At 37.3% G+C, this 27,170-nt stretch overlaps 1 protein-coding gene across 3 annotated transcripts in view; it reads right to left on the bottom strand.

The window, feature by feature from the left end:
- The window catches only part of CPED1 (cadherin like and PC-esterase domain containing 1), a 142,424-nt gene that overhangs the window by 63,228 nt on the left and 52,026 nt on the right, over positions 1-27,170 (bottom strand). For all 3 annotated transcript variants that reach the window (XM_048301208.1, XM_048301210.1, XM_048301209.1), the window contains exons 8-16: positions 19,203-19,345; positions 17,751-17,823; positions 16,039-16,206; positions 14,999-15,103; positions 13,785-13,954; positions 8,378-8,445; positions 8,005-8,049; positions 5,943-6,129; positions 3,527-3,695 (exon numbers count right to left, since the gene is read on the bottom strand). In XM_048301208.1, the coding sequence (XP_048157165.1) occupies positions 3,527-3,695; positions 5,943-6,129; positions 8,005-8,049; positions 8,378-8,445; positions 13,785-13,954; positions 14,999-15,103; positions 16,039-16,206; positions 17,751-17,823; positions 19,203-19,345 (1,128 nt within the window). The remainder of the gene's footprint in view (positions 1-3,526; positions 3,696-5,942; positions 6,130-8,004; positions 8,050-8,377; positions 8,446-13,784; positions 13,955-14,998; positions 15,104-16,038; positions 16,207-17,750; positions 17,824-19,202; positions 19,346-27,170) is intronic.

Genomic DNA, 27,170 nt, shown 5'->3' with positions numbered 1-27,170 from the left:
CCTGAACATCAGCCCACTGCACTGCACTGATTTTGGAATCAAATGTACAAATGCACAAAAGAAAATGACAGAGAATGAAACACACTATGCTATAAAAATAGCATTAGCTGTCCATTGTTCACAATATAAATGCAAACCCAAATAAATAACTGTATTACTAAAACACAACATCAACAACAAACCAAACCCAAACCCAAACCCACCCACAACCAACCAACCAACCAACCAAACAAAACAAGCCATGTGGCAACAGGACACTGTAGGTACAAACAGGTACAGAAGTCCACAGGGTCAAAAGGTTCCCTAAGCACATCAGCAGTTACTCTCCATGATTGCAACTAGGTAAATATTAACAATCAAAGAGGTAGCATCCACACATTTCAAGTGAGTCATAGATAAATCTGTTTGCATTTTAAAGATAATGGGCAGTGTAAGAATGTATAAAATATTTTGTCCTTTACACTAGTATGTACATAGTCTGGGATCTTTCACTTGACAGTGATGCTGATAACTGTCTTAAGAGCTCACTGTTTTTTCTGCTGACTGCCTTGGATTCTGACTATCTTCATATCACAGCTTCAGAGGTGATAATGAAATGGCACCACTTCTTTCAAGGATACTTAATTTGAATATTGTCAGCAATTGCACAAAATTAAGTTCAAGCACAAATCAATAACCTCTCCATTTGCAGTCCAAACAATACTGCAAAATGTGGAACACAGAATGGAAGGCAACGAAATCTGCTGAAGGTGCTATTGTGAGATGGCAGTTTATCCTATACTAATTTGGTTTTAATGGGGATATTATACCTGGTATCAAAAAGTACAGGAGACAATATTTTTTCCTTTTTTAGGGCTTGCAAGGCTTGGAACCACACACTTCTCAACTCAATACCTTGAAATTAATCCAGGATTATTCAACTTCATGAGAATTGTTAGACTGCTGGAAACCACATCCCACACTCTTTCTTTTTATTGTAAGCTTCCTTATAGTATCATCTTGCAGTGAAACCTGAATATCCTACTGGGATTAAACATAAAAGAAAGTTGGGAAAAAAAGTTGCTGGATTAGAATTTTAACTGAAGCCTTCTATGAGAAAGACCACACCACTATCAGTGGCCTTGCTCTCCTTGTGTGTGATCCCACTTGTGCCTAGTCAAGTGTCCAAAGTAGTCTCCATCAGTTCACGCTGTATTTATCCTTTTGCTCCTAAAACAGGTGTCTCATTACTAAGAGAACAAGTATTCATGCCACTGATGGGAGTGTATCAACTCACTCTGCAAGAGTGCATAATTTTTCTGGTATGAAGAGCAAAATGTAATGATGTTGTTTAAGACCTGAGTTTTGTATTGATAAAAAAACATAATTCTAAGCAAAAGACAACACATTCTATTCTAGCAAATAGGAAAAAATTCAAGCTTCTAAATGTTTTAGAATGCCATTTCTATCTCCAGCTCCAGCCTTTGTTTGTTTTTTAAAGGCACTCTCTGATAAGTTTGCCTCTAACATATCTAAAACTTGTTTTAGAATCTCACACTGTATCTTCACAGCACTTATTAGATACCACAAGAATGCTTTTCATCTCATTTTTACTCTGAACTCCCTAAGTCATCCCTAGCTCTGAACAACTGTATTAATTAGAGAGCAGTTATTCACAGAGGAGCAGAAAACCAAGCTCAATCAAAAGAAATTTCTAAATCACTTTTCATTTTTATCAGTCTAGATCTCTTTGCCTTCACAGTGCTTCAAAGATTCATACTCAGTCTCATAAATGCTATGATAAAACATTAACAACAGTGTAAACTCTGGTGTGGGAAGACATTTTTGAGGTTGAATTCCTGTTCCTACACTCAGATACATGCCCCAAATAAGGAAACTAAAAGAGCTTTTCTCACATCATTCCAGCCAGTGTATTCCAGTAATATAACTCTAGTTCAACTTACTGCTGTTCTCCTTTTCATATTAAGTCATACTTAAGATGTCAAGCAGGTTGCTGTACACCTGAACCAAAATCTCAGGTATTAAATGTGTTTATTTTTATTTTACTGTAGTAACTACTAGATGTAGTGTTGAGTCAGTACAAATAGTAAGAATATGGTCCTTGACCTTTTGAGCTTGTAAGAGAAGTCTAAGAGAAGAGAAAGACTAGGTGGTGGGCCAGACAACACCATAATCAGGTACTCAGGTCAGCAGTCAGTACACTATGACTACTACATACATTTTTTCTGGCAGTCCTGATTTGAAGATTGAGATAATTTTTGTCAACACCGAATTTGCTATCAACATTTATAATCTCTTTGGCTCCTGTTTTAAGCTCTAGTGCTCATATCTCCGCAAGAAAAACAAAATCCCTCTTGATATGCCCCATCATATAAAATGCTCTGCCTTCTATGATCCTGGTCTCCTGACCTCTTCTGCACTACATAGAAACCAGGGAAAGGAAGCAAGTTTTGCTAAAGGATGTATTAAGATCTTCATAAAGAAGATAAATAAAGATAGGATTAGATATTTGACATGAACATGGATGACAGTTTCAACACAATAGTTTTGAAAATTCTGCTTCCTGGTTGTAGAATTGTGACAAAATATATTACTCCCGGATGCTCTGGAATGAACTCACCAATCCTTTTAATCTGCCTAAAATTCCACAGATAAAAGAACTGCCCATGATTACCATTTACAATGTCACTTCCTTCTTTGAACTGGCTGGCTTATCTCTGCCCACCATATCAAGTAGCAACCAACATTTAGTTGAAATGACAAACTTTTGAATACAAGTAATTCTGATCCAGCATGTGTCCCAGGTTTTCTCTCTCATGCATAATATTTTTATCATTATAGTTTCACTAACTGAAATCTACACTGTTAATTTCATTACCTTTCTTCCATTTCTGTGTCTAATTTAGTCTGAGCTCCCCTTTCCCAGCCCTTATTAAGCCCTATTGGACAGACTCTGGTCCTTTTTTCATTCAACAGACCCACTCCTTCCTAAGGATTGCTATTTGCTGGGAGTAAATTACATGCATTCTCAAATTTGTATTTGGATAAATGTGATGTAAGCAACAATAATCCCTTCCTTTGGAATTATGAGTGAGTCTTTTTTATTGTGTTTATTGATCTAGAATAAACAGTTTTCATTAATAAATTACGTAGCAGCATCTGTCTTGAACACTGATAAATAGACTGTCATCATAAATATCTTCCCTGGTAAAAGGAATTCCATGGCTCCAGTGTCAGAGAGAGACACTTATGAAAAGTTTTGAGAAGGTTTAGCTGACCAAGGTAAGGATTAATTAACCTGGAGCTCTCAAATACATGGTAACAGGTACTTATGCTGGACTTACCTTTTATATCCAAAATGTTGCGTAAATGCTCAATTTCATACAATTAAAGTGCTTAGAACTCAGATTCTAATCTCAACAAAAACTGGCTCTACATGGCTCATGTACCCTAATTTATACCACTGAATGAACAGAAACCAGCTATTCCTATTAATGTGTATAGCAAAAAAATGAAGAGACAATACCTGCACAAACCCACACATCATATAGTCATCAAACAAAGGGAGACTGGGGCGGTCCTCTCGATAAATTGTGATTTTGTAGCTGCTCACGACCTCAGGGCTGGGCTGCGAATCATCCGTTAAGAGAATGATGACTTTGTTCAATCCAAGGCCAAGGGGATAGTTAGCAATGCTGCATGACAAAATAGGAAAGAAGTGGAACACCAAAGACACAAAGATTTACACTCCTTCATCTATGGCTGCTGAATTCCGCTTGCTCCTAGAGGTTGCTATTTCTAACATTTTCTTTGTATTACAAAATACATGAGATTTTAAATAAAAACAGTGTAAAATAAGATTTGTAAGTATTTGTAGTTCTTTCAAGAAGAAAAAATACTGAGAGTAAACCTTAGTGAAAGCAGTGGCAGTGGCAAATATTCTGACATGAAATCTGTGAATGAAATCATTAGGGACAATAATTCCCAGCAGGCCCAAATTTGTGATGAAGTCATCAGGGAGATAAATACAATCAGAAGTGTAGTTAGCTGCTGAAATTGTCCACTAGCCAAATGTGATGGATTCCCAGTCAAACTACTCAGAGTGACAAACCAGAGAAAAGCTGAGTTGTGCTCTTCTTCCTTCAGCAGGGAAATAAATGCTGAAAGGCACAGAACCTGCACATGCAGGGCTTTTACTTTTCAGTGCTAAGACCATCTTGCTATTCTTTTTCATTCTACAAGGAAGCAATCTTTGAGGTTTTCACATATATCTATGCTGACTGCCAAGGCAGCTAACACTGAAACACCAAAATATTGGGTGGAAGAATTTAATGACAGTTTCTTTTGAAATGATAAATTGAGACTGCTTTTTTATTGAAAAAACAAGGAAACATATTGGGCATTAGATCAATAACAACTGCACAGACTTTCTGGTTAGTAACAGACATTCTAGTTCAAAGCATCTGCTTCACAGTCAGTCAAAAGATGCTAGGTTTGCTAAGCACTTCATGTCATGAAGCAAAGTTACCTCTGAAATAGTTAAGAATTTTTCTTCCCAAGTAAATCACTGTCCCTGTTCTCCCTTTTATCCACTCACTAATGGCTAGTATGCAAATAGGCCAGTTCTCTGGTTCTGAGGTACTTGACCCAGATAAATAAACACTTTTTGTCCTTCCCAACATTAAAAACTAGGCCATACCCAAAATACCTATTGGTTTTGTCCCTGGTACATGCTGTTTTCTCAGAGCTGGTTGGGAAAGCCAAAAGTGTGCCAGGGATCACAGTAGCAATTAAACATCATGGTTTATTGTGGGTCAGTGCTCAAACATGATGTTTAGTGATGACTCTGCTCTCTCCTCTATCGTTCAGCTTTATAGTTCTCTAAGAGATCAGATAAGCTGGGACTCTTGTGGATGACAAGGTGACCCACTTAGTGGATGAGAGAAAGGCTGTGATTGTTGCCTACCTAGACTTTAATGAAGCCTTTGGCACTGTTTCCCACAGCATTCTTCTGGAGAAACTGGCTGCTCACACCTTACATTCACATACATTTTGCTGGGTAAAAAACTGGCTGGATGGCCAGGGCAATGATCTGGACATGGAGATTGAGGGCACCCTCAGTCTGTTTGCAGATAACAGGAGGTTGTAGCAAGGTAGGGGTCAGTCTCTTCTCCCAAGTGACAGGACAAACGGAAATGGCTTTAAGTTTCATCAGGGGAGGTTTAGGTTGGATATTGGGAAGAATGTCTTCACTGAAACGGTTGTCAGGTATTGGAACAGGCTGCCCAGGGAAGTGGTGAGTCACCATGCCTGGAGGTATTTAAAAGTTGTGTAGATGTGCTGCTTAGGGATGTGGTTTAGTGGTGGACTTGGCAATGCTGGGTTAACAGTTGGACTTGATGACCTTAAGGGTCTTTTTCAATGTGACTTATTCTACGATTCTACGACAATTCCTTATAATACAACCATGACAAAAATGGATTATTCTCAGTTAGTAAACTTGAACTTACTTCTTCCTTTGAAGACAGCTGCCCTACTCTGACCCATGTAAGCAGACCAAGTCCAGCAGGGCAGAAGATTAGGGCACTGTGCAAAATTAACACCTGGATACAAAAGCTCAAATTCTCTGTCATCTTCTGTGTGCAGTGTAGTGATGGTCTGTTCCCACCCAGCTTTGATGTTGTCAGTGACTGCAGAAGATGGGTGAGATACTGCAATTGTACACTCCATTAAGCTAGAGTTAATTATGGCTTGAGAACAACATACAGACCATTGCCTTCAGGATACTGAAAATAAACACAAGTTTCTCAGCATTGAACTCCCTCTGATGTTCCCATGACTAATCTATTTGTGTCCTGGGTTTTCGGAAACAAAAAAAAATGTGGAACATGATGACATATTTCCAAAATTAAGTTTTTACACTCATATTTTTTTTCTCGTACCTTGGCCCTTTCTTGTCATCGAGGTGTACGTGGCACTGACAGTTAGAGGGTTCTGCTCCTATTTTCACTGTCACCATGTCGAATGGCACTTCTGCATAGTATTCTCTGATCTTTGGGTTAAACTGAGGATTCAAGTCCAGCTGTGGACTGGTGAAGAGCTGTCTGATATGAGATAGGGTATCTTTATCTGTTCCAAGAAGGCATCAAAGAAAAAAAACTATGAAATGTATGAACATTTTGGAACTACATGCAACTTCTGGCAGATTGATAACATGTACAGTGGCAAGATATTTAATGCCTAGTGACTCAGAGACTCATAATCCTGCTGCAAAATTTTAATGGAGTTTGTAATGGCACTTGAGAAATTTGTAGGCCTTGGAGGGATTTTAAACATTCAGTGTCCAATCACTTTAGTCCTAGTCAAAAACTCAAAGCCTGTGTAAGCCTTTGAAAATGGAAGGATTAAGTCTGGGAGATCTGTCTCTAGTTAGTTAACTGAAACCTAAAGAAGAGGTAGGCCAAAATTCATAACATACTTAGGTACCAGGCTGTGTACAGGGTTTATGCACAAGTGTAATTTCCAATAAAAATCAAAATAAGTTAGACATACTCTTACTGTTCATAAGAACAAGTCACGTGGAGATATCAAGACCCATGGGGTCATTTGCAGTACAGCTGGAAGAATGTTTTATTAAAATTCCTATATCAACAAATTCCAGCTCCTTTCCTGTGTATGAAATCTCCACAATCAAATCCTATTTACTCAAATGTGTCCTTTATTTCATAGTGTTTGCCAAATTACTCATGAGAATAATTATTTGTTGGCAACCTACTTATGACAAATATTTTAATCCAGCCTATTGGATTCAGATTTACAGTATAATTACACATTCAAAACTGCTTTACACATATATTCACTAGTACATGTTTTAAACTGGGTACTTCAGAAAATATTCCACATAGGAAACTCTTTTACTATAATATCTGAAAAATCTTGTGGCTTAAAAGGGTCAAAAATTATGCAAATACTTTTATGTGAACCTTTTCTACCTTGAAACATCTGCCCTGAGAAACAAAACAGGGCAATGTCAGAACTCTCTTGCATGGATGAAAATTTAAGGGAAAATATTCCAGTGGAAGAACAGAATTTGGGCTACATTTGTAGGGGAATAGAGTCTTACACACAGACACACAGAAGGTATTAAAAAACCCCTGAGAGATGAATATAAACACTTCTCCATATCCTGTATGACTTAGAAATGTTTTCTTACTACTAGCTTAAAAATGAGGAGGAATTTCAAAATAACATTAATCGAGGTATTTTTAAAATAAAATATCATGCAGTTAGAATGGTGATGCCCATCAGCCAGCCCACGAGTATCTCTGGCCTCTATCTGACACAAGAATTGTTCCTGGGGGCAGCACGAGATCATCAACAGAGGGGACATGAGGCTCAATGTGTAACAAAGCCTATCCACCATGGAGCAATGGCTTCATGTTTACAAATGGGCCCCTCAGATAATTTGGGAATGAGGAAGGCAGCAGAAAACATTGCTACCACCAAAGAAAAACATATTTTACATCTTTACAGATCTTTAAAAATACTTTAAATATTCCTGTAAGCATATATTTTAGAAAAACTCCTCATCTCTTAAACAGCTCCTCAATACTTCATTATTGAGCTGAAGACAAAGCTTTAAACAAAGCTGATTAAACTCCAGACAAGTTTAAAGGTTTTTCCACAAGAACAAATGTATGCTGAGGTTATTGGAAAAAGGGGGGCAAAAGTCTGTTGAAGTGTGACAAGGGATCAATGGGTGCTGGAATACTCACATTAATATGCACATACAGCAATGTTTAATTTTGGTTTTGAGCTTATTTAATATAATAGCCCATTTACTGAGTGTTTAATAAACGTTCTTGCTACTGAAAAATCCTTTTTTTTTTTTTAGTAAAAGCCTGCAGATTCTCTTCGCTTAGAGGTTATGTAGAGAAACCCAAGAAAAATTTTCAAGAAATCTTTCTTCATCCCCCTCCGTGATCTAGAAAGACCTTGACTTACCATAACTGCATTGTCTTTCTTCAGTCTTACTGGAATAATGCAATGCTGAAAGATAAACAGAAACAGCTAATAATTCTCTACTCTAAGCCTGATTACAGTCCCATTGGAGAAGGAACCATCTTTTACTTATAAGAGACGCATTGTACTTTTATTCTTTACAGTGTGAAATTTTTACTTTAGGCTTGTGAATGCTGCTCATGGGCTCAGTGTAGCAACTTACATAAGATAAAGAAGTAATTAGTCTTTTATATGGAGTAAGCTAAGATTTTTCAGTTGGAATGCAAGACAATGCAATCTAAATCCACATGTTATCAGAAATAATACAAATAGGAAAAACGTACTGTATATAAAAGATCTTACTCTGAACCCTTACCTCCATGATTCTTCCTGAAGTCAGAAGGAACATTCTGCTTTGGATTCATATTTTCTTGAGAAGGTTGCCTGTCAATTCAATAGCAGACATATTTCTACATGAATGGAAGGAACAGAAACAATGAAATATTTTGCAAAAATTTCTATATGGTATCCCAGGGCACATGGTATTTTAGTATTCTCTGTGGAAAGATGAACCTCTTGCATTCATATTCCCAGCATTAGCAATATTACCTGAGTGAACATAACAGAAAACACAAATAATACATGGCAGCACATCACAGCAACAGAAAAAAAAAGAAATAAATTCCAAAACATAGTTGCATTGCTAGGAAAAGGAAGGGTGGATATAGCCAAGAACGAAATAACCCACACTATATCTCTTAACTGCTTCTATGATGGGTTTTTTTGCATATACTTGAGATTAAAGTTAGACTTCGTTCAAAAACATTTAAATAAAAATGAAGGCATGCCTCCAGGGGAATATCTGTACTGAGATTATCACGAATTCCTAAAATGGAACTTCTATGTGTTTTGCTTTGTTTGCAAATTAAAAACAAATCCAGAGAGTGGATATATATGCATATATATATATATATATATATATGTAAAATCTCTGTGAAAAAAAGACAAGTCAATTGTGACAATTAATCAACATGTCAGTGGTGTCCATATTGTGAACTCTGCAGATTTTTTCTTTCAAGTAGAATTTTGGTAGCATGGTAGAAAAAAAGGGAGTAGGCTTCTCTTCAATCCAACCCTCTGGCTGATAAGACCTTTTTGGAGGTCCATTAGCATTTCTTGAAGCTTTCACTGGTTTTCCTCCTAGTGTTTCCTTTAGAAGTTCTCATAACACAACTTCTTCCTGGATACTGCAGTTTGGGTTTTGAAGGACATAAAGTCACTCTCTGCGCCAAGGAAGGGAGGTGGCAATATTGCTCTGTGCAAGCATCCATCACTGATGTTTCAAGAGTAGCTTCTGAAAGCAGTATTGAGGTCAATCATGGGAAAACGTAAACTGCCCAGCGATAAAAAACTGTCCAGTGATAAAACAGATTTCTGCATTAACTCAATGAGATAAGGAAAGAAGCAGCTGGCAGATCTGTGTGTCTTTGCGTGCGCAGGAAAACGTAGTTCTGAGCTTGCAGTGTCTAGACACCACCCTAATTTTATTCACATTCATGACCTACTTCAAAGGAGGCACTTAACACACTATTGGAGTTTGCTTTCCAAGTTGTAAGTTATTTTGCACCCTTCTTTCTGCTTGTCAAGGAAGTAACAGCTAACATCTATCAAATACACCTTTTCTCTCTGCTGTTCTTATTTGCTTGCCTGGTCCCAAACCCTGTTTTAAGGTGGAAGCAACATGTCTTAACTCTATAAAATGACAGACTTTTGTTTAGTCAGAGAACACGTGAGGAGTGCGACAACACCACAACTGCAAGGTCCCTGCTCACAAAGGAACAGCATGACCTGTATGAATTTCAAATCTGTAGAGACTGCAATTAACATCAGACAGCATTAAGAGACATATAATAACTATATCTGATTATTTAGAAATCATATTAGAGAAAAATACTCAGATTACAATATGGCCAGCAGGACTGGGGCAGTGACTGTCCCCCTGCACACAGCACTGGTGAGGCCACACCTTGAATCTTGTGTTCAGTTTTGGCTTCTCACTACATGAAAGACATTGAGGTGCTGGAGCATGTCCAGAGAAGGGTAATGAAGCTGGGGAAGGGGCTGGAGCACAAGCCTTATGAGAAGTGGCTCAGAGAGCTGGGGGTATTTAGTCTGGAGAAAAGGAGGCTCAGGGGAGACCTTATCGCTCTCTACAAGTCAGTGAAATGAGGCTGTAGCCAGGTGGAGTCATTCTCCCACGTAATAAGTGATAGGATGAGAGGAACCTTTCCAACATAAATGACTCTATGGTTCAATGATTTATCTCTGCTGCAGCCTGAGCTTTTTAATCATCAGCACCATGAAGCTTTCCTTTGTTCAAGCTCCTTGCAATAAGCAGACTGAGGTAACAATGCAGTTATGAAGCTCTTCCTAATACAGAGCACTCTGCAGATCCCTTTCCTCAAGAAAGGACCTCCATCTGTTTGAGTGGCCTCCTACTTACTTAAATATCTTGGAGGTGTCTAGTACAGATGTGCACTTTGCCTACACAGTTTGCAGTTTCTAATGAAACTAATGGCTGTATGTCAGCACCCTTGATGAGTGCATGCTTGTGAATGAACCTTTCAAAAGATTCCCAATGTGTACATCACAAACTATTGACTATGAACCTGTCCTTTAGGAATCTCTCTGATTCAGCAAACAAGAAAAGCAAAGGATTGACAGCAGCAATAATAATATAGCTCTGATGGTCTATGCAATAAGACATAAGCGATTAAGGACATGTAGAAATAGAATATTTCGTAAACTAAAACATAAAAAGGAAAAAACTAGTCTCTTTTGGTGTCTCTGATGAATATGTTAGTTGTGAATTGTGCAACTTTTAACAGGTCATAAACTCAACATTGAGACCATATTTCAATATTCAGTAGAGTTATGAATTTTCTTTCTTTAGATGATGTTATGTAGGTCTCTCTTCAAAATAAGCTCTCTATTTTGTAGAGTGTTTGTTTGGCTTCAGTCACAGAGTTTCCATGGGGGCATTTGGCTCCTTAAATGAAATACCTTGCACTGATCTTCAGAAGTGAAATAAAAAAGTTCAGACTCAAGAGTGGGATTAATTTCCTGGCACTTAACCCCAACTGTCTCTCTCCTTTCCTCCTTCCTTCTGTCTCTCACTCCTCCCATTCCAGGCCAGTGATCTCATCCTTGTCTTCCTTGTCATTGCTTTTTTCTGTCCCATAGTCCAAAACCTGTTAATTTCTCAGACTTTCCAGGTAATTGACATGACCAAGTTAAATTCCAAAAAAGTATTTTCAGCCCAGATTCAGTCTGAGGGCTGATGCTTCTAGTTTGAACTAAAAAAGGGCTTGCATATGAGAAGCTAAAACCACTTTCCCAAATACATCAGTTGATTTCACAAAACATTTGCAGCTTTTAGACCTGCTTAGGCTTCTATCTTTTACAGATACAGAAGCATTAGCTTTACTCACTAATCTGATTCTTCCATGCTGTCTGACATAGCCAAATATACTTCCCATGACACTTCATAGCCCCTAATCTAGAAGACAGTGGTTATGTATGTCCTAGTCATATCACGAGTATAAACTTCATAGAGCTGAAAAAAGTTCATAAAAAAATGCCAAAAATTTTTTTCAGAGTACATGTTAGGTGTAATATTTTATACCCATACATCTGAAGTGGTCATTTTCACCTAGGCTGTAATTGTTTCATTATAGTTTGAGATGAGTTTCTAGAGTTCTTCTTATTTCTTGTGTGGAAGGAATTCAGGGAGTTCACTAATACCATTTAAGGTTTCAACACTAGTCATATAGATGAAATGAGTTAAAATACGTAGACTAGGAAACATCTTTATATCCTGTCTTCATCCTACGGAGTCATGATCAGTGAACAAAGTAACTGCACAAGACCTCAGTCAAAAGTCACTATTTCTCCCATAAATTTCTTGTCTGCTTGGACAGTCAGTTATGCAATCACTAGATTTGATAAATGGAAATACCAGTTTTCCACAGTCAGAGAAATAAAAACTGTTAAATAAATCGACTGAACAACCTGGCCTTAACTGAAGAAATTCAGGAAAAGTGTTCTGATACACAAACTCATCAAAGCTGGGAGAAAAAAAAAGATTAATCTAAGCTCAAAGAGAATGCATACTTGAGTTATTTGGGGAGTAAATACAGCTAAGCTCTTTCTTCCTTGCAATTAAGTATAATTACATGCATATCTGACACATGCATCACCATCACATGCATGTAGCTAAAGGAGCGGAAGATTCTGATTTAGCAATGTCAAAGGACATGGTTTTTTATACACTGAATGAAGAGAATGGTGTTATTAGCTTAGCCACTGCAGAAAAATACAGTGCAAAGAAGCAGACTGGCCTATGCCCTGGAGAAAGGTCATGGTACTTCCACATATTTATACACATACAATAATGTTGAGCTTGAAGGAAAAGAGGAGGCCAAGGGGCTTGCTCAAAATGAGTGAGTGGCACAGCTTAGATTAGAACAGAAAGCTGCTAAAGGCTGGTATGCTTTGATATGCAAACCTAAATATTTCTGCAAAAGGGCAAGGGCTTACATATGAATGCAAGCAGCTGCATCTTTGAATCACTCCTCATGGAGGGATCAGAGTGGTCGGCAGTAACAACAATAACTTAGCACTTTCATGGAACTGTGTATTTTCAAAACACTAATAAACAGTTACCTAGTACAGTGATAAAGTATAAGCTCCCCTTTACAGTAAAGCAAAGATACAGATAATTATTGATTTGCTGAAAGCCACGCCCAGTTCAATGAGGAACAAAATTAAAACTTAAGAAATCTTACAGATGCCTCATACACTGACTACAGCATTCTCCCAGAAAAATGTACAAAATAATATCATTTACACATTCATCTTGAGACTCAGTGGAATAGAGCATACACATTGTCTAATGTGCCTGTTCCCAAGTCCTTGTTTGTAAAATCACAAATGTCAGTAGTCAGTATGGCACACATATATGAAACATCATTAACTAAGAGATAATGAAAACAGAAACCACATTTTAACAAATTTTATAGAAAACATACAGTATACTATAAGTTTTCTCCTTCCTTCCTTCCTTCCTTGCTTGCTTCCTTACTTCCTCTCCCTCCCTCCCTCCCTTGTTCTGTCCTTCCTTTCCTCTTCCTCTCTTTGTGAAAGTTAAAACTTCTTGCCAAAAGTTCAATGCATCTACCCTTAACATTGCAGCATTTTCCCCATATTTTCACAAACAGTTAAAATGAGGTTCTCAGAGTATTATGCTCTCTGACCTGTTATTTGTTGGACAGAAAACTTGGAGCCAACCAAAATTATTAATTCTTTTGGAAAAATCTTCACCTGAAATTTTATATCTTCTTTACAGTTTTGCTTTTAATTGGTACATAAATTAAGACAGTCTTAACCCTGGGAAATGCTACTAATTCAGAGTTTACAGTTGTTTAGAAAAAAACCTACCTAATAAATCTTTCTTAAAAAAAATTTACTGTAGTTCCAATTAATTTTTAATCCAGAGTCCTTCACATTAGACAGAGAAGCAAAACCTGTTCTATTTAGAAACCTAGCTACAGTTCCAATGGCAGAATGACTGACAGGGCTTCATATGGGATGACAGACCTTCACCTCAAGCATTGCAAGTCCACCTACATCTACTGAAGGATTAAGTTTTATGATGCTCACTGGACACATTGCAATTATATAATTTGAGAAACTACCCTCAACATATATAAGAGTTATCTTACCACTCAAAAAGATTTGTATGTGCCTCTTTATTCATGAACTGGAATTGTTGAAGTAAACTGGAAAGCAACCAATGCACAGTCAGGACTGAACTAAGACGCCTCATTGGGTCTACCATTCGATAAAGGTCACGCAGCAACATTTGGATCTTGGGTGCAGAAGAAGGGAAAAGCTGAGAAGAGAGACACTGATTAGAGATAACACAGTATGATATCTGTAGAGTGCAAAGACATGAGAAATTATCAGAAGACAGTATGTACAGCATAGGGCTGGTTATATATTAATGCTCTTTCCCACATGCTTACAAACTGAGTATCATGCCCAGCCTTGCGAATCATGATTACCAGTACTGATGTGGAAGTTGATCTCCTTTGCCCCTGACTTGACCCTGAGATTAGCTCAGTTGGTCAGAGCACGGAGCTAATAATGCTGAGGTTACAGGTTCAACCCCTGTATTGGCCAAGAGTTGGACTTGATGATCCTTCTGGACCAATTCCAACTCAGACAACTCTGTGAATTCCAGATGTATTAGGCTCAATGCTTCTTCAGAAAGTGTCATCAGTCTCCATCCCTAATACTCATCCAGGGAGTCTCAAAGAAATCCTGATATCATGCAGACTTTCTGAACAACAGATTCAGTTGCAGATCCTTTATTTTCCCAACACTCACCATTTCCCTCACTAACTATGCCTATTCACAGACAGTGATTGTTATTCCTCCATCTGTGTTCTTCTCCAAAAATGAATTCAAAGCATGAAGAAACATAACATATTCCACCTGCCTTTTTTTTTTTTTTTTTTTTGCCACTTTTTAATCTATTTCTACACTCTGGTCATGATCTCAGTGTTGTACTTTGTCTAGTCCTTCCACTCACTCCTGCTTTGCTTTGTTATCATTCTATTTCCTTACCACCTCATTAGTCACTTATGTTATTTTCCTTCTTTTCCTTTCCTTCTATTTTCATGTCTCTGTTTCTGCTTTAGCTGTCCTTTTCAGTGGAAACTCATCTCAAATTCTCTGTTGTATTTGTTTCTCTCTTTTAAAATAAACTCAAATGATCCACCAAAATAAAATCAGTGTTACCTCTATCTCCTTGCTTCCCTGCCCATCCAGCCTAATTACGTATGCCAGAGACAGCAGAGAATGGTAATGAAGGAGAAATGTTAAGAGTTACATAAAATATATATGCAATGAAACAAAACCCTATTTATTTTACCAGCTCAAATTGTCCAAGATTCTTCAGCTCCTTTATGAAAGTAATCATTGAATTTATCTCTTCTAAAGAGAAACATTGCTCTTCTTCTCTGTTGTATGTTCCATCCTGTGAAGGAAACAGCAGCATGTTCTGGTGAAATCACATGGAAAGCAGTGTGCTTTCAGTAGACCCCAATCCCTTCACTGATCATAGGAACAAGTTACAGCAGCTCTCAACTAGCTGTTACCTCAGCCAGCCAGCTCCTTGACAGCTCATCCTGTTTTTCAGTCTAGAATAAAGCACACTATGCATTAGCTTTGTGTGGAGACAAACCCATAGAAACTACGGGTCTCTGGAGCACGGGCTGGGTAATCATATCACTACATCTGTATGTCTACAGCTTCTACTTCATCCTGTCATAAATTTAGAACCCATGACTCTGTTTTAGCCACATCTGTCTGAGAGGCAGAAGTTACCTGGATAAATTAGTCCCTGTAAGTCTTTCAAGAAGGGGACTCCTCAGAAATGAGTTCTTAAAAGTGCCCAGACTGAGAGAAATACTGCTAAATGAGATCTCAGCTTGTCAGAAATGGTTTTCACTAGTGAAGCAAAATTTATACAGATTCTATAAATGCAAAAAGAATATTGGAACTGGATCTTGCATTGAGAATAAGACACAAAGTTGTAAGAACCAAAATTTAATTTTGATGCTCATGGATCTCCGTGCAGAAGTTAATCAATTCTGGATGAAATTGTGAAAACACTCAGATCTGTATATCAAGAAAAGACCATTTAAAGAACAGTGGGAAAATTACTTCGTTAAAACTTTAAATATGTCTTTCAGGTATTTTGGAAAATGAAACAATTTGAGAGAGGAATTTTTACAAAAGAATATTCAATTGTTTAATATAATTACAGTTTTATTCCCCAGCATACAATAAAAGATTTTTTTTAAATAAATCCTTCATTCTATAAGTTGGCACCAAGAATTTCAGAAGCATACAATTTAAAATTAAGTATTTTCAAATAGTTAATAATAAGAAAAGGTTGGAATGAACTACCTTGCTCACAGATGATCCATATATTTTTTGCAGAGCTTCTATAAAACTGGATGTTGAGGATTCATTAGATAAGAGAAATTTAAATGTATCTTCCAAAAGAAGTTCTTTCGAAATTTGGTCCTGAATAGTCAATTCATTCTCATCTTGAAAGTCAAAGTGTTCATGCACCTGTTGGAAAATAATATAAGAATGTATAGTTTGAATAACTACAGAAGAATTCCAGTCTTCTCATAGCAATAAATACTAAACTGGAACTTTAAAAAAGGTAATAATAACACAAACTGACAGGATTATAAAACAACAAATGCTGTGCCACATTTTCTGTCACAAGTCCATACCACAATGTTTGCTGTCCTCCAGTGGACAGAGTGCAGTATTGCAGACACAAGTGAAAGCTTTTTTTTCCATGCTTGATTTGAAATTTGATTAAAAAAATATTATGTCACAGTCTATGTTAATACAGTTCTTGCAAAACTCATGTGTTTAGAGTTAATACAGAACATCTGTTACTACAGATGAATGTGTAAGTTTTATAATATATAAACACAATGAACAAATTCATGGCTATAAAATTTGACTAAATCATTATTTTAACATAAACACAAATATAGCATCAACATGAATAGGTTGTGTGCATGCTACAGTTTCCAAGTGATAATATTCAAATTCAATGTTGCATTAATTATCAACTGCTATTTTTTAGAGCCATTTATTTTTTCATACTGTAAATTTATGGATAATGGCTAATGGTTGAAACTTCTATACAGGCAGGTAAACATTTTGTTTTATATTTAGCTTTTTAAGCACTTCTGAGATAATTTTTTTACAGTCTGATATACAATTATTGAATTGTTATGACATACCACATTTCTTATAGTAGCTAAATAAGTCTTCTCAGACTAATTAAGGATATGGTCTTCATGGACTTTTTCAATTGTGCAAACTTCCTTTCATACGTGCATTTTTCCTATGTTTAAAGGATTTTTATTCTGAAAGATGGAGAGATTGACTGCACTGTTGTTACTAGAAACTTGAACAGATTTTAAGTGGGGATATATTAGCTAATTATTGTTAATATTTGTATATCATAAATATGAAGAAACGTTTTATATACCTATTTATATGCATGCACATGAGGTAATGAGAACAGCTGGAAAGCAGTACAATATTTGTTTCAGGACAGACTGTTCTGAGGCAGGAGTGGTACAAAAACTGGCACAGCTCCCATTTCCATGGTTTTAAGGGCCTTGTGGATCATCCAGGAAGAAGGCAGCACAGTGGAGGTCAAAGCAGGTAATGAAATGAAGAAGTACAATCTAATTTATGGAGAACTTTAATTTGTATTTAAAGCCAATTGCGGTTTCTTAACTTCCTCCCTTCATCTTTGTTCTGCCACATTTAAAACCTAACTCCACTTTCATGCAATGCTTCCTATGGATTTTGTTCCACTGATATTCATTTGAGGTAATAGCTAGCCTTTTAATATAAACTGAAAAGTTTGCACACTTTAATGGTGTGGTGAACTTCATCACAGTAACTCAGACTCTTAAAAACGGGTTTCTTTTACAGCAAATCTCCACAATCAGGCAAAATTAATATTAAAGTATTGGTACACTTAGAGATTTGAGGGTACCTATCAAAGAGAGTTTCCTGCTGTGTTCTTCTTGGTGTAATTTTTTTGAGTCAAGCAATAATTTGTGCAATTTTCTCACCTTAAGAACTACTGGGTGTATGGACATGCCAAATCCAATGTCAAAGGTTAGCATTTGAAAACACTGGCTGCATCTGAAACACAATATAAAAGGAATCAGTTTCAGTGAGGTTAGGTACTGTTGTGAAATATAGAATCATAGAATAATTTAGGTTGGAAAAGACCCTTAAGATCATTGTGCCCAATCATAAACCTAGCACTGCCAAGTCCACCACTGAACCACGTCCCTGTATACAGTAAAATTCCATACACACACAGGTCCAGAGAACACATGCAAGAAAACATATACACACAGGCCAAGAGACAACATGTGATACAGACTAAATAAATTTCTAGGAAGAGCCAGCAGCATTAAACATGGAAGGAGTCAGATTGTGAGGTGATGAAAATAGTGCTATATAAACGTGTTTTTAATGCTTGACAGAGAGGGAGGTGAATTATGCTGAAGGAAGAAATGCCTTTTGAAGAGAATGAATGAGGCCTGGCAAAAGCTTTGAAGACATTTGGAGGGCAAGAGATGGTGAAAGGCTCCAGACTCACTGAAGCCAAAGAGCTCTGCTGCAGCTATGGGTATGTTTGGAGGCACGAGTCAGGAGTTATAAGCAAGCCTTGTGTTACACAAACAAGAGACTCCATTTCATTGGTAAAAAAGAGCGTTTGGACCACTGTCAAAATAGCTTCATCCCCATTACACTCCTCCCCTCCTTGCTACCCTCTCCACTCACAATATAAGCTTTATTCCCAACTTGTGTAAGTCAAATAATGAGCTTTACATTACTGCTACTAAAACACCTGGTTCTCAAAATAGCTTTATAAAACACATAAATGTAATAAATAGTAACTTATTTAGTACTTATCATAAAAATGTCAGGGATGGGGCATAACATATATAGAACAAATATTAATTTTATTTAGTAAAAATATTACATGATAAAGGTTGATTTATGTGTAAGAATTATAACATTAATAGAAGTGATTACACACAGAAATGTGACTGTTGGTGCCTAGGTATATTTCATAATGTACACTTCATAAAGAGTTTTACAGTGTCTCTTGTTCAGATTACCTACCAGAACCAGCTCTGAACAATCTGGGCTACTCTAGCATTAAATATTTGACATATGACAGAATACTCACTGAAAGGAAATACAGCTTTATATATGTTAGGACTAGCCCAATCGTGAGTGATTTCTGTTCATTTGTGCTGCCTGAAACACTTCATTAGGAATTAGCATCTGGTCCTAAGTATTCATCAAAACCTTTTCACAAACCAGAAACCCTGTGGATATTGAAGAGTTGTACTCCTTAAATGCAGTATGTCCTTACTTTATAAAGAAGTGTGAAATAGATGGGAATTTTTTATTTTAAGAATCTTGTATCCTCTACAATTTTTATTCTGTTTTAAGGAGCTATCTTGACACTAGCATTACAATGACTACTGCAAGTCACTTACTGATTGAAAGAACTTGGTCCTGAGGCGGATGATTTGCTGAAGACCTCAGTTATAAGTAGAAGTTTGTTTATAGCCTCCTTCATGTTGTTGAAGGCTTGTTGGGGAGAACTGTTTCTGAAGAATATCTCAAAAAACTTTTGCAGCTGTGAAAGAGAATACATTTATTTTTGAGCATTTACAGTAAATCAGTGCTTAAAATCATAAATTAAAAGGCTGGTAGAAATAAAAATTGCTTTGGAATATCAACTTCAGTTCTTATTCATTTGTACAATAAAGTGGAATGAAAAGCTTCAGACAGCATACTAATAGAGAACGACTTTTTATTTACAAATAAGTATATCGAAACCAAAATCTGTATTAACAGTTTTAAAAAATATTGCTCAGAATCTAAGCTTACTTTGATAAAGCCTTTTGCTGTCACTGGTTCTAGGCAAACAAACTCACAAATGCTTCTATTTTCATCAGTGGGTAATAGCACACTCTCTTTTCTTAACATACTGTGCCAAGGGCTATCCCACTTGACCTTGACTACAATTCCTTACCCTGGTCAACAAGCTTTAAATAGAATAAAAAAGAAAGATGTTGGAAAAATGATCAGCCACAGCCTGTGTTTTTACCGAACTCTGCATATTCTGTGGCTTTCAGACTCGTGAATCCTCCCAGCGGCATATTTACTGGCCTGCACAACACTGTCCTCAAGTGCTTTCATCGCTCATGCAAATTCACCCCATCATCACTTCAGACAGAGATTCAGTGAAACAACTGGAGCAATACAGAGACCCAGTGAAGAGTGGAACGTAGGCAGGTTTTGTAATATGAGTCCCTTGTACTAAGAAAGGGGCTGCCTTTGAACCATATTTCCATTAGAGTTATCATACAGCACAGAACCCAGTTAAGGTCTGAACCATGCAAAACTGTTAGATAATTTAGTAGCACTATATCACCAAAGAGACACTTTTACATGGCAAAAAAAATGCTATCTTTGGAAATAAAGCAGGTACAGTACATGTAGAACACATTTTGCATTAACATTAAGAAAGGAAAATTTTCTCATTGTTTCTGGGAATTTTTCTACTGCAATTATTACCAGCACGTCTGCCAAATTCAGTACACAACTTCCATTTCTGCTACTCTGGCTTGCACCTTTTCTCTAACTTCCTAAATCTCCAGTGCATATTGAAGGACTAAGTGAGGAGATGTGCTATTTTGCTGCACAGGGAACATACGGAGTTGAAGAGTTTTATAAGGAGAGATGGGGATTACTGGGAGGAAAAGCACGAGCACCATTAGCTCATCTTCTCCCTCACCATCAATCAATTCCCAAGCACTTTAATACAAAGGATACATAATGCATACATTTCTAGTAACAATTGATGAAAGACAGGCTGGTTTGCCCTACTGGTACTCAGAGCATACTGTTGGCTATACTAGCCAACTGCTGCCATCAGAACAGGCATTAAAATAATACTGGCATCTCCAAGAAACTGCATTTTAGTTACAGCTCTCCTTAGCCAGCCTAGAAAAGAAACATTGCTCAACAGGTTCTCATTGGAGGATATCAGGTTTTAGACCAATGTTTATTCTAAGCCAATAGCTGAAAATAAATATTTAGTCAGGCTGGTTCAGGACCAATGGAGATGAGATGAGTACTTCAGCTTAAATTTCAATTCATTAAAAAAAATCCTATTTAAAGAAGTTCAGGTTAGGTTTGACTTCAACAGATTCCACAGGATTTACAGCAACAGATAGGAAAAATTTAAACTGTATGGATTAAGGGTGATAAAGTGTGAAAATCTCCAGAAACCTCAGGTTCTTCTGAGTGAATAAAAGTATACAGATATCTGTGTTCAACTGCAAGATACTAAAGAGATGAAGGTTTCTTCAAGTGACCACCACTGATGCTGATCCTCTCAACTTCAGAGGAAACAAACTGTCTGTCCAGCAAAATGCAACCTCACCATTGATTGAGTGCGATTAACAGAAGCATTGAACAATTTAAAGAGGACAGAGTAGGAACTACTGCTGGCAGTTACAGGAATCTATTCTGGGAGAAAGCTGACCTCTAGCTGGTGATTTTTTAAGCAGAGGAATAGGGATTAAATTTTAGTAGGCTGTAAGACTTAATGCAGCTATGTACATATATTTTATACAATGATGCCATTATACAGAGAATTGCAAGGCTTCTCAGAAGCATGAAGGTGTTCATCCAAATGCTGGACTCATACAGTTGGAGGTATGTTCCAAATATTTATGTAATGCCTTAGAGAAGTGTGCAAATGCAGTCAAGTTACATGGATCAAGCACACATTTTCTGTAAAGCCAGAATGAACAAGAAATACTCTTTCAATTAATTTAAACTCATTGACCTTTCACTCCCCAATAACTTCTCTTTGCTTTAGGAAAAGCCACTGGGAAAAAAAGGCCAAGTCAATATTACTTTTATGATGTTTTTTCTTCACCCATTTTGACATCCAGTTTTTAAAATCTGCAGTCATTAAAATTAGCTTTATAATCTCAATGACATGGATCCCTCTGGCTCCTCAAAAATACACTGAGTCATCACGTAAAGGTCTGACACATAGAAAAAATGCAATTTAATTGACAAAGGAATTCTGATTTTCAGACTTCATGCACAGAGTCATGGAGCCTGAAGAAGAGTGAAAGAGTGTGGCACTCACAGGGCTGGATGTTATGATGACTGTAGTAATTCCCTCAGGATTTTCCTTGGGCAATTTTTCTGCAAATTAATTTCTCAGAAGAGCTGCTGGGGCAGCCTGGGGCAGCTAGCTGAGTGGTCAGCTGAGGATTGCCCTGGGAAAGAGTATAAAATCAAAATGTAGTGATCTTTCTGAGACTGCCTTTAGCTCAATCCTAGAAAATCCTGCCTCCTGATGAAACAAACAAGAAAGATTTTCCTTAGCTAACTTTGGGAATGGCAATAAATGCTAACTTAGAACACATTCCTTCACTGACTGCACTGATTAGCTCTCTGTTGATTGTAACAGATGTTCAGAGACACAGCTCTCATGAAGACTATTCACTCGGGTGCCAATATTGTAGAGGAATCCCACACCACAAGACATCATGGCTTATGTCTATGTACAAGTTAAACATCTAGGTTCCCTTTACACCACATTGCAGAGCACAGATGCTTGACAGAGCATAATTTATGCTATCCTAAAGTAGATGTCTCAAAACAGTGACATTAATTGCGATCTAAAATTGTTTGGTTCGCCTGGGGAATCTAAGTGAGACACTGAAGACAGGTAGGAGATCTATCACTGGAATGCTCATACAGCCTGCCCACAGACAACACCCTCTGTGTGCCTGGAATATGCAGAACTGTCTGGGATGATGTTTGACCAAACTTACCCTGATAAAGAGGAATGCAACCATCAGCAAGGTTAAACAGTAACCAGGAAATTGCAAAGCGACTTTTGAAACAAAGAAGTAGTCAGCTTGGGAAATAATAGAAAAGCAGCAGGGGAGAGACTTTGGGTGGAGAAAGCAGCAGCCAAAACCTGGTCAGGCACTGCCACAAGTCAGCCTGCTGGCACCACAGCTCCTGCCTAGATTTCAGGGAATACTGGGATGTAAGGATGGACACAGGTCCTGTACGGGTATGTGTGAAACAGGCACACACAGAGCAGGGGCCCCCACTTCTCCAAGTAGAGGTGCATGGAAGAAGAGCAGGACTGTGTTTGTAACCTGTGTTGCCTTTGAGATAGAGGCTGGATAAACATGGGTGAATAAGCAGATGTCACTAGAGTTTCAGAGGGTATTTATAGAAGGATGTTTAGAAATGTGCAATGTTCATTGAAGTGTTTCAAGTGTCTGGTATCATGATTTATCACTTCTGTTACTGAAATTGATAGAAGGTATATTATAATTACCCATTGCCAGTTGATTGTATATCATCAGTTAGACACTTCTGGGTTTGGTTAAACAAGGTGAACTCCTACGTTTTTTCCTGTAACAGTAACTCCTTCGGAGGCATAGATGAGCTCTGAATCTACCTCAGAAGCAAGGAGGTAGAAGAAAAGAGACCACTGAGGCTACTGAGTAATTCAGTGCAATTTTGAAGTTTGCATTTTGGGATTTAGAACATCCTACTTTACAGTTTTGTATGAATCAATTTTGAAAGACGATACTCGTTCCCAGTAGTAGCCTTCAAAACGACAAAGTTATCAGGATAAGAGTTGAAAGTAAGGTTTATGGCTGAGGAATGAAAGCATGACCTTTGGTTTCAAGAAATTACCCTTTTTGAAGTAGCAAAGGGCATCCTCTCCAGATTGTTCTGCTATGCACTGGAGCTGTTGCACTCCTTCTGATCATCTGGATCTGCAGGGTCTCAAAGACTAACAGTAATTGCCTCTTCTTAAAAATAGCTTGAATAAATTCAATAAATCTTTAAAAACTTTCAGCATAGGCTCTATTCTCTCAGTTCACTTTTGTACATTCATTCTTCTTACTGGATGTCTTTGGTGAAATTTCTTCACCAGGTCCAAATACTTTTGGGCATAAGTAGTTGTTTTTAGGTACAAAAATATGTTTTACACAAAGCCAAGAATTTCTTTGATTATATGTATGGAAGTATCTAAATAGCTAACATGTCTGCAAGAATAAAAACTAATTCCACACATAAGGCCAGGAGGAAACATACTTAGCAAGGAATCTATTTTCCATATTTTCTGCTAGCACAGGTGGACCTTTCCACTGATTGGAGTATATAGAAATAGTCAAAGGCCATGTAATGGGAGAAAAATGTAGCCATGAATCATGTAACATTAGTTCCAGAATAAAACACAGAGAAAACAGTTCAGCAGTTTATCATAAGTTTATTGCATTAGCTTCAGGTAGATCTGTTTATTCCACTCCTGATTTAGTGTTATGATGTGCCCTTTCTCTGCAGATCTAACATGGCACTAGATGAAAGGGGAAATTACATTAGTACTCAACTTTTTTTTACAGTAAATGTCCCACTTCTGTATATATTTTTCATTACGTGATTTTTAAAAAGATGAAATTAAATTGTTCAGAAAAAGAGTTGTTCACAAAACACCCCAACATCTTGTCCCTTAACACTTTCATAACTTAATTACACGGAGGAGAAAAAGCCATCTGAGTAGGCCTTTTCTTTCCTGTAAAGCTCCTTGCTCTTAAGACTAAGTCCAAAAGCAAAAAGCCACTCACCAGCTTCAGCAACCACAAAATTAGGCCTTTTGAAGAGACTGAACTAAGAGTGGTTTCCCAACTCAGCACTGACTTCTTAGTGGGAAATTAAAGGTGATTTACTAACAGCATTTCCCAGGTTGCTGTGAGAAACAAAAATGTATCAGTTTGACTAAGGGAAGCCGGAAATCAAAAAAAGGAAAGATGAGAAGAATCAGGATAATGGGAGGCAGGTCTAGGAAAGCTGGAAGCCACAGAAGGGCATGCTTACAGAGCTGACTGGATTGAACAGCCTAAGCAAGAAGACCAATGAACTAGAAAAAAAACAGAGAGCTAAGGGCCAGAGTAATTGTATAAAACCTATGGCATATTCACATGTTGTAGAGAACAATCAGTCTGAACTCTTGCTTAGCTAAATAAGGATGTTCAGAATGAGAAAAGCAGAAAAGAACTTCAGAAAGGATTTTATTTGTGCACTGCATGACAGGTTGACATAGATGAAGAAGACAAATAAGGAAGGATTTCTTATTCTTCCTTTTAAGATAATAATTAAGGATATGAAATCAAGCTATATTTGATTTTGCTGAGGTTTTAAAGCAAACAAATACTCTTTCTCAAGCAACAAGTAAGTAATCTGTATAGTATCATTGCTCAAAGACATTGGTAAGACCAAAAGCACTCATGAACTTAAAAATCTATGAGACGATTGCATGCATAAAAGCCCACTGGAGCTTATTAAACATCAAGACATATATTCCACTCCCAGTTTTGTGTTTCTAACCCTGCAGGTTACCAGAAATAGATACAGCCTGCCTAGGGACCACTACTGCTTTATGTTTGTCCTGTTGCACAGTTTCATGATGCTCTCTTGCCTGGTTGCTGCCACAAATGAGTGTCAGACTAAGCATGTCTTTGATCTCCCCGAGCCTAGAAGTTCTGTTCTTATATCAGTGAAAAAAGAAATTATAGGGCTCTAGATACCACAAGGAAAGAAAACAGAGATGGCATTTATATTATGCTCATTCTCACAGAAAGAAGAGCATTACAGCATTCTAACAGAACCTAATGAACAAATATAATTTTAGTCCCAAATAACCCTGCAATCTAATTGATTAAGAATTGATGGTAATTTTTCTTTTGTGTTTTTTTGTCCTGTAAGTGTCAGGGCAACAATATTAAATTAAAAACAAAAACAAAAACAAAAACAAAAACAAACCAAGTAAACGTAAAACAAAGGAAAAAAATCCCAAGCCTTTCTGCTGTTTGCAACACTTTGCTCTGTATCTGTATGTACGTTTGCATTCCTTCTCACTTTAAATACGTGCGGCTAATACTTCAAGTGGTACCAAAACTGGCCACTTGAGGGCAATACTGCAACCTAGTTTCCACCATGCTCGGCTATAAACCAGACCGCCACGTCATATTAAAATATGGATTTCCTGTATAGGTGAGGGTCCAGATTTATTTGCATGTATGTTAAGTAGAAAAAAAAAATAAAAATTCCTTTACTCAAGTTTCCAAATGCTTAATACACAGGGAGAGTTTCAGCGACATTTTTAGTGACTCACACCACAGCAAGCTTAACAGCAAACTGCTTTAATATATTATAAGTACTTCACTTCACAACTGGAAAATCACTTAAGAACAGAGTTTCATCTGAGCATCAAGGGTTACACAAGAACACCAGTCAAGGAATTCAAGTTCAGGAGGCACCTGTCTATTTTGGATGAGCAAAAGGATGATGAGCCACAGCAGGGGCCACGGGAAGTTGCTGACAGCACAGAAGAGCCTCCCCTGATGATGCAGGATGTGGCACTTCTGTCTACGAAAGTGTATCCCTTCATAAAGAACTGGGATCAGGTTGGGAAAGGTTAATGGCAGGGCAAAGGAAGCAGTTCACAGTGTGTTAAGCCTTGAAATAATTAATCATAAATTACTGGTTTGCACACTGGTTTCTATAAAACAGAAAATTATTCAGGGGTCAGCATTCTTCTCAATGCACATGCATAATGTCGATTTACACAAAAGGAATTATTGCATACATTGACAGAGACCCTTCCCTTAATTGCTACAATATGCAAAATAGAAAGCTTCTATTTTATTAATAACTTTTGCACACACAGATGGACTAAATAAGCAGTTTCCAGCCCTCCTCAAAGAAATAGGGCTATTAAACAAGCCTCATATCTAAACATCTGTGTGGCAGAAAGCCATTCTCTCCCCTGCATCTCTTGCATCTTCCCATGCTGGGCCCAAATCTGGAGTCGCACTTTTTTACCCCTTGACTGCACACAAAATCCTCATGCCAGCTCAGGATTTACCTTCTTTTGCTTTCTGAAATGAAATACTAAAATATGCATAATCCAGAGAAAACCTGGCAGCTGGTGAGCAAAACACACTTGAACTCTTCCTGAACTGCCATTTGACCAATATTCAAGGAATCATTCTGAAGCCATGCCACTATGACTATAAAAAGCAAATATGCATTGCAAAACTCATTTACAATAGTTTACTAACAAAAAGGCAGTGAGGAATGCAGTATTATTTAATTAATGAAACTCCTGTTTTTTCTTTACACAATTTCTCTTAATCATTGATATCATATATCTACCCCATCTCCACTTTTTTAATAAGGCATTGTTATTGTTGTACATGGGAAATCAAATTTTAAATGTACTTAACATACTGAATTTGTGATAGCAAAACTAAGTTGACCACAAATGTGGATGAATTTCTCATTAAAAATGTTGTAATTATACTGGTATGAGAAAAAATGTCTTGACCGGAGGTCTGTAC

Source organism: Corvus hawaiiensis, chromosome 4 (genome assembly GCF_020740725.1).
Source record: "Corvus hawaiiensis isolate bCorHaw1 chromosome 4, bCorHaw1.pri.cur, whole genome shotgun sequence".
NCBI classification, from domain to species: domain Eukaryota; kingdom Metazoa; phylum Chordata; class Aves; order Passeriformes; family Corvidae; genus Corvus; species Corvus hawaiiensis.
The sequence above is the reverse complement of the archived record's forward strand: the minus strand, read 5'-3'. Positions and strand labels throughout refer to the sequence as shown.